The sequence below is a fragment of the Leptodactylus fuscus genome, chromosome 1 (assembly GCF_031893055.1).
Source record: "Leptodactylus fuscus isolate aLepFus1 chromosome 1, aLepFus1.hap2, whole genome shotgun sequence".
Classification (NCBI taxonomy): domain Eukaryota; kingdom Metazoa; phylum Chordata; class Amphibia; order Anura; family Leptodactylidae; genus Leptodactylus; species Leptodactylus fuscus.
The window spans coordinates 167,849,674-167,857,974 of record NC_134265.1 but is presented as its reverse complement, the minus strand read 5'-3'; the positions used below and the strand labels follow the sequence as shown (position 1 = coordinate 167,857,974).

At 40.4% G+C, this 8,301-nt stretch overlaps 1 protein-coding gene across 1 annotated transcript in view; it reads left to right on the top strand.

Annotated features, from left to right (window-relative positions):
* LOC142210290 (tyrosine-protein kinase receptor Tie-1-like) overlaps positions 1–8,018 on the top strand; it is a 9,994-nt gene extending 1,976 nt beyond the window's left edge. Inside the window, exons 2-7 of the mRNA XM_075279396.1 lie at positions 980–1,093; positions 2,618–2,688; positions 5,800–5,840; positions 6,591–6,687; positions 7,255–7,354; positions 7,624–8,018. Of these exons, the coding sequence (XP_075135497.1) occupies positions 980–1,093; positions 2,618–2,688; positions 5,800–5,840; positions 6,591–6,687; positions 7,255–7,354; positions 7,624–7,698 (498 nt within the window). The 3' untranslated portion in view covers positions 7,699–8,018. The remainder of the gene's footprint in view (positions 1–979; positions 1,094–2,617; positions 2,689–5,799; positions 5,841–6,590; positions 6,688–7,254; positions 7,355–7,623) is intronic.
* The last annotated feature ends 283 nt before the right edge of the window (positions 8,019–8,301 follow it).

Genomic DNA, 8,301 nt, shown 5'->3' with positions numbered 1-8,301 from the left:
CACACACGTGACCGTATCATTCACAGTCATGTATACGGGCCCATAGAAATGAATGGGTCTGTGTGCTATCCAGGAAAAACCAAGATAACACACTGACCAGTCATATAGTTGTCTGCAAGGGGGCTTAGTTAGATGAAGTATAAAAAGAGTCCAGTAAAAAATGTATACCACACTGTATGCTTTTTCAACATGATAAACTATACATGAAAAGCTAATAACATATGTAAGACAGATGACATTATAGCTTATAGGTGACAGAGGCCGCTGTTGCCAAAGTAATGTACTGTGAACCTAACCTAAAATATGCCCAAATAACTGCATATATAAGGACACAGGCTAATCAAGTGTCTCAATATATGGCAACACATTATTCTTAAAATCTGCCATCAAAATTAAAATTTTTCCATAGAATTGGAAAAAAAATGATCGTCCCTGCAAAGGGTTAATAAAGTGCCCAATTTATCACAGTTCTCATTATTGTGATTATGTTACCATTGTCTGCCATGCTTTTTTATAAGATTTTGTTTGTCTTCCTATAGTAGAAACCATTTCTGTATTATCTAGTAAAGCATATCTGCCTTCTAAATATACTGTCCTCTGTAAGGCAGGAAATTACATCTGCAGGTCCATACTCCTATTAAGTCAATGGGAAATGGATTCCTAAAAGAATACAGTGGTCTCATAGTCTCATGAGTCTGTCATTGGTGGGACCCTCCCCAGCTTCCCCCCACGGCAGTGATTGAAAGACTGTATACCGCACAGTGAGCATATTAGGCTGCCAGATCTACTTTGAAATACAGTGAAACCTCTTCAACATGACCACTCAAAATCTCATGAAAAAACCTTCTAGAGTGGTGGTCTCAAAGATTATTTAGCATGGAAATTGAAAATCTGTCACAGAAGTGGTTCTCTATGTAAGTGGTCTTCACTGCATTGAACTTACAAAATTAATAACTATATGCTTTTGGTTTTTGTCTAGTTCATACATCGGGACTTGGCAGCCAGAAATATTTTGGTTGGTGAAAACTTTATTGCAAAAATTGCGGATTTTGGTTTATCAAGAGGGCAAGAGGTTTACGTAAAAAAAACAATGGTAAGTAAGCAGTCAAAGCCAAAGGCCATGAAGTTTTACATGCTCGTGCATCATGGTACACAAACTATCAAAATATCATTTAACAAAAGCTTTGATTCCTTAAGTCTACATTCAGATAACTGAGGTGCAAAATGGATGTGAAAAGCATCCATTTTTTATAGCCGTCTTCCACCAAAGGGCACCTGTTTTCACCAATCCCCCATACATTACATTGCATGAAGGAAACCGTGAAAATGGACAAAAATAGAGCATGGCCTATATTTTGACGGTTCTTTACAATGAACCATCAAATAACAGTCATGTGAATAGTCCCCATTTACATACATTGAATTCAGAGCTGCCATGTGACATCCATTAATAAAATGGACTTTCCATGGCCATTATTCACTTTCATGTGTAGTTTTCTAATGAAAGTGCTCAGTTTTATCTGGTACCAGAGCATTTGTACTTGGTTGACCCCAGTTGAAGACATGTAAACTGCCAATAAGTGTCTTTGGTGCAGTCCTTTTTTTAATATCAACTACACTCAGCTCCATTTTAACATTAGTGGGCCCTCCATTCAAAATGTCTTTTCAAATGACTCAAGCAATATAGTGTCTCCTCAAGTAGCCCCCACATAATGCGTCTGCCCCCTCGGTGACTATTCAATATATTACATACAAATATAAAAAAAAAAATTCCTGCAGACTCCAGCTGTAATGATATCTCCAGCTCAGAGCTCATTGTACGTCGAAGCCTGAATGATGGCACAGAGATCAATCATTGTATTCAACTGTATCTGCATCCTAAGGACACTGATAGAGTAAAAATGGCTACTTGCTGACTGGAGCAGTGGGACAGCACCTGATGTGTGGGACTGTCCCATTTGATCCGAGGTGGTTGAGGGAGCCCCCACTATTATAGGGCCCAGTGCAGATGTACCATTTTCCATATGGTTAAAGCAGCCTTGATTACATTGTATATCTTTTATCTTTATGTGGATGCCACTAAATGTAACAAATGTAATAAATGCAGGTTAATTTTACACACCTAATTGATAAGGTGCATGACTTACTTGTCACTCTTACTCCACTAACAAAATGGCTAGTTCTTGGGATCAGTGGGCTGCCTTATTTAGTTGATTATAAAAGTGTCTTATCTGTAAATTCCCTTTGGGCTGGGGCCCCATGTTGCAGCTTTTTTTGTGCAGATTTTCTGCAGTTTTTTGAGCCAAAGCCAGGAGTGGATTGCAATAAAGGTAGAAATATAAGAACTTCCTATATATTTCCTATTCCTCTAGTAGCCATTCTTGGCTTTGGCTGAAAAAAATGTGCAACCAAAAAAGCTGCCTACCCGCACGTGGGACATCAGCCTAAATATGCTAAAAAATGTCGTAAAAAATATGTCACCTAACCTAGAGCTGGCATTAAGTTAGACCAAAGTGTGTATAATGACTAGCAAGATTATTATAATATCTGCATAATATCATAGAAGTATTAATAAAATAGCCAAAGCACATTTATCTCATTTTATGGATTTTCCTAGGGAAGACTTCCAGTCCGATGGATGGCAATTGAGTCCTTAAACTACAGTGTGTATACATCAAACAGTGATGTGTAAGTGTACTGCTGCTTTCTCTATCTGTTCATCTGATATAATCTATGTATTCCAATGTATGAATATATTAGATATTAGATCCATAGTTGCAGTTGTGTTTATACAAGCCTGACATTTAATGAATATGCCACATATGAGCTTTCCTGGGCTATTTACTTAACAGCTATAGACTTAAGGTTAATGGTTTTTCTACCATAACTTGGCCCCATCATGTGCAAAATCAAGTAATTCCCTTTCCATTGCTGGACCTCTGCATTCTTTCTGTTGCAGCAACGTGAAGTTATAAAAAGTTATATGAAATTAGCCTAATAGTCACGGTGGGTGGGGAGGAACTTCAGCCTAGTCACACTTTCCCTCTGCTTAATTTGCCTCCTGGGAATGACTGACATTTGCGTCATGAAATCATGCAGGGGACTATGGAGGAGATGTCCATCATGCCAGGAGATATGACTAGCAAGCAGGACGTTTGACTAGTTACATAGTAGATGAGGTTGCGTGAAGACAACAGTCCATTAAGTCCAACCTATAACCCTACAGTCCCCTACTGTGTAGATACAAAAGAAGGCAACCCCCCCCCCATAAGGCTTATGTCAATTGCACCATTTCTGGGGAAAAAATTCATTCCCGACTCCAGTCTGGTAGTCAATATAAAACCCTGGATCAACGTGTCTTTAAAATCTAGAGACCATAACCTGTAATATTGTTCTCTTCAAGAAAGGCATCCAGTCCCTCTTTGAACTGGACTGAAGCTACTCCCTGCCCACCATGACTATTTAGGGTAATTTCTATATGACTTTTTATGGTTTCAAACATTTGTAACCTCACTTTGTAACAGAAAGTCACAGAGTTACAGAGAGTAGGCGATGGAAAAAGAATGACTTTATCCTGTATACCGTATGATGGTGCCAGGTTTTTAAATAATAAATTTTATTTATATAGCGCCAACATATTCCGCAGCGCTGTACAATTTGTAGAGTTCAAATACAGACAGAAAGATACATAACAAAGAAAGTCATTTCACACAATGGGACTGAGGGCCCTGCTCGCAAGAGCTTACAATCTATGAGGTAGAGGGGGTGACACAAGAGGTAGCAGGGGCAGCATTGCTTATAGAGTGGTCAGATAATTTTGTAATAGAGGTGACTGTCATTACACAAACATAATACTTTATGATCCATCACCATTCGTGTCCTTTAACATGTGGATGGTGTTTGGACATATAGAGTTAGCCTGAAATGCCATCATATTATGTGGGGTAATGTGGGAGCTGGAACAGAGGAGAGTTAAATTTTGGGGATTCTAATGACGGTACAGAAGGGTTTACATTAGGAATTGTGATAGGCCTGTCTGAAATGATGTGTCTTTAGTTTGCGCTTGAAGCTGTAGAAATTGGGAGTTAATCTTATTGTCCGGGGTAGAGCATTTCAGAGAAGTGGTGCAACTCTGGAGAAGTCTTGTATACGAGTGTGGGAAGTTATGATAATAGAGGATGTAAGTGTTAGATCATTGAGTGAACAGAGAACATGGGTTGGACGGTAGACAAAGATGAGGGAGGAAATGTATGGAGGTGCGGCATTATGGAGAGCCTTGTGGATGAGAGTGATAACTTTATATTTTATTCTATAATGAATAGGCAGCCAATGTAGTGACTTGCACAGACCATCGCTGTAGCGTCTAGACTGATAGATGAGCCTGGCCGCTGAATTCAGAATAGATTGTAGAGGGGAGAGATTAGTGAGGGGAAGACCGATTAGTAAGGAGTTACAGTAGTCAAGGCGAGAATGAATCTGGTAAGGAAAGAGCGTATTCTGGAGATGTTTTTGAGGTGGAGGTGACATGAGCGTGCGAGTGATTCAATGTGGGGAGTGAAGGAAAGGTCTGCATCAAACATGACCCCGAGGTAGCGGACCTGCTGCCTAGGAGTTATAGTAAGGCCTGAGACTACAATGGATATATCAGGCACAGATCTATTAGATGGTGGAAACAGTAGTAGTTCAGTCTTAGAGAGATTTAGATTCAGATAGAGCGAAGACATGATATTTAAGACAGCAAAAAGACAGTCACTGGTGTTCTGTATTAGTGCAGGGGTGACGTCACGGGAAGATGTATATAATTGGGTGTCATCAGTATAAAGATGGTACCGGAAGCCAAATCTGGTGATGGTTTGTCCAATGGGGGCTGTGTAGAGAGAAAAGAGCAGGGGGCCTAGGACCGAGCCCTGAGGAACCCCAACAGCAAGGGAAAGAGGGGATGAAACAGAGCCCGCAAATGATACACTGAACATGCATTTCCACTTGGTCTTCCAGGTTGGTTAAGTGGGTCTCTTGTTCTCTTGATGACTAGGGGTCTCGGGTGAAAAAAACATTTATAATCCAAACATAGTGCACTCCAATAATATTTGTTAAGGGAGTTTTGAGTCAAATCAATATCCTTACAGCAGGGGTTTTGTCAGGGGTGAGCCTGCTCCTTTCGCCGCCCGAGGCTAACTGCAGAAAGCCGCCCCCCCACGTCGGAGGAGGGGGCGGGGCGGGGGCGGGGCCGGCGGATCGGGGGCGTGGCCAATTGAAGGGGCGGGGCTTATCCCCGTTCGCTGGCAGAGAGTAGGCCCGGAGACTGCCTGCTCTCTGCCTGAGCGTGAGGGGAGGCTGCTGGAGCAGCGCTGCTCCAGCGGCCTCCCCAAACCACCGCTCGGTGATAAGCCAGTCCAGGACAGCTTGTCCTGGACTGGCTTAGGTTAGCAAAAATGCCGCCCTCCCTGAGGCCCTGGCATAGTGCCGCCTGAAGCGCTCGCTTCAGGTCGCCTCATGGGAGGTGCGGCACTGGGTTTTGTCTCTAGTACAGCCAAAATAATAGAGATGAATAATAAAATTAGGATGCTTACTTGTATAGCACCAGCATATTCCACAGAACTTTACAGACAGTGTCAGTCACTGTTCCATGTAGGGCTCACACTCTGCATTCTCTATCAGTATGAGAGCAGACCAGAGTACCTGGAAGAAACCCAAAAGAGCAAACAAACTCCTTGCAGATGTTGTGGAACTTCCAACCTTCTCCTAAACATACTTGTCTGGCCAATAAATGACACTGATACATTTTACATTTTGTTTTAGGTGGTCCTTTGGTGTCTTGCTATGGGAAATTGTCAGTTTGGGTAAGTATGTGTTACTTAATACATGCAATAGATCTCCCACTTGTAAGGTATGTGTCACATGGGATTGCAATACCTTACACCATACTACTGTCATATTAGAATAGATAGGATACTCTGTAACAGTGTTCTATATGTAAAATATACAAAATATAATATGCCCTGTGTCAATGGGTGCACATTCATATTCAAAGCATTGATACCATTAGCACGAAATTCTTCAGTGTTGCACCCAGATCCATACATACGGTACTCATTGAAGTTTTAGTATTGTAGCATGGATTTAGTAGTTCTTTGGGATGTTTATAAAAGAGAACTGATAATTCATTTTACCTTGTGACATATACAACAATATGCAGACCCATTCTTCTTCCCATGGGGGTGAGGTGACCTTTTCATAACTCATTCACTATCAACTATTGGGGTTTGCTAAATACTGCACTCAATGGGAACGCTCCTTGGCTAAATCTGTGTGCCTGACACCACTTGACTTATCTTTCCAATAATTTATACCCTCATGATTATCTGGAGCATTTTTAGGAAGCTAGACCCCCAACTGCATATTATAATGCTGTGGTTTAATGCTCCCCCCTTCCCAGTGATATCATGGGTTGTATCAAACCCAGTTTGGTATTTCTACTATCTACTCTTCTAAACATGGCAGAATATTAAGAAGGTTATTTTGGAATAGACCAGTAAAGCTCTAATGTTGACTTTAAAATGAGATGATGGTAAAATGTTATTTGCTTACAGGTGGAACTCCATATTGTGGTATGACTTGTGCAGAACTCTATGAGAAGCTACCACAAGGGTACAGACTTGAGAAACCACTAAACTGTGATGATGAAGTGTAAGAAAGTCTTTATTGTCTACAGTATCTGTTTATTTAGAGCAGCTGTAATAGAACACACATAAAGAGGAAAAAAACTCTATTGGTGCAGGATTTCTTATTGTTTTGGGTTTGCATAAGAAATGGAACCAACAGCTCTACCCATTTTGGTTACCATATAGATATAGCCACTGCCCTTGCTCTATATCTACATACATAAAAGTGGCTTATTAGCAACCCCTTGCTACACCCCTGCCCTAACTATATACACAGTCACTAAGGTTATTTAGGAAGATATAGACAAAAGGACAACTCCACTGCCCTCAGCAGGTACATATAGTACAGTCTGGAGCTGTCCATACAATTCTGTACTGATGCATCATGGGATGGATAGCAGAGCAATGAGAAAGAAATTATGGAAGCTAAATTGGTGTCTGGGCAGGAGCCGAGGATTGTAGAGATAAGAGGGCGGTATACATGAAAGAAGCCTGGAGAGTGACAGACAGGTGAGGGGTGCAGGGATTGTAAATGATTCCTCATGGTCTTTGTTGCTTGGTGGTAATAACTTGTGTATTTATTGAACTACAGGTTTGACCTTATGCGGCAGTGCTGGCGTGAAAAGCCATATGAGCGGCCATCATTTGGCAAAATACTGTTTTCTCTAACACGAATGCTTGAGGAAAGGAAGGTGAGAACTATAAAACCGGTGTTAAATGATGTAATGCTATACATTGTACTTCTCACTATTATTTTGTAGCAAACCCACTCCCTCCCCCCCTCCAAGGAAAAAAAAAAGTAGAAAATATGCATAGCAACAACAAAAACCACACTGCATCCTTAAAGGGTTTAAGTATTTGGAGAATACCCATACAAGCAGGGCAGGATCATTTCTATATTCAACTTCCTTTTGTCCTAAAGTGTTTATGCTAATTAGGTTATTGGTTTGTTTTTCTTTAGACCTATGTGAATACAACACTTTATGAGAAGTTTGCATATGCTGGCATTGACTGCTCAGCTGAAGAAGCTGCGTGAAGTCCTATGTATTTGCTTAGACTGGTTTGGTGTGCAATATTCTGTCTGTCCAAAAATGTCTATAATCTGTATAATATGTTTTATGTGGAGCTACATATGTAAATGTTTAAAGAACTATGTAAATATAATTTCATCTTTAAATTGTTTTCATTATTGTTCACACTACTTATATGAACAGAATTGTTGATTTGCTTGTTTTTTATTGGCTAATCCTAACTGTAAACAAATCCTATTAACTATATACAGTATATTGCTGTAGTCCCGGGTATTTCATAGATCAGTATAATAAAGCATTTGGAACACTGTTCTATACATGGAAAGATTATGTACTATGATATCTGAACTGTTGTACAGTGTGTGGATAGCGCTTTTTTGTGTTTGAATGACCTGATCTGAGTCTGTTGGAATAAAGTACAGTATTTCACATTGTAAGCCTGGTTTTAGTCCATGAGGATTTCCACAGCCCACTTGCTGTATTGTTGATAGTGGTGGTTATGTCTCTGGGACAACGCTGCAGGCATTGTGTAAATTATTTATTTTTTGTCCATAATTAGGGTGTTGCCTTTGCTCATTTACATATAGGGGGGGGGCTGCACTCCTCTG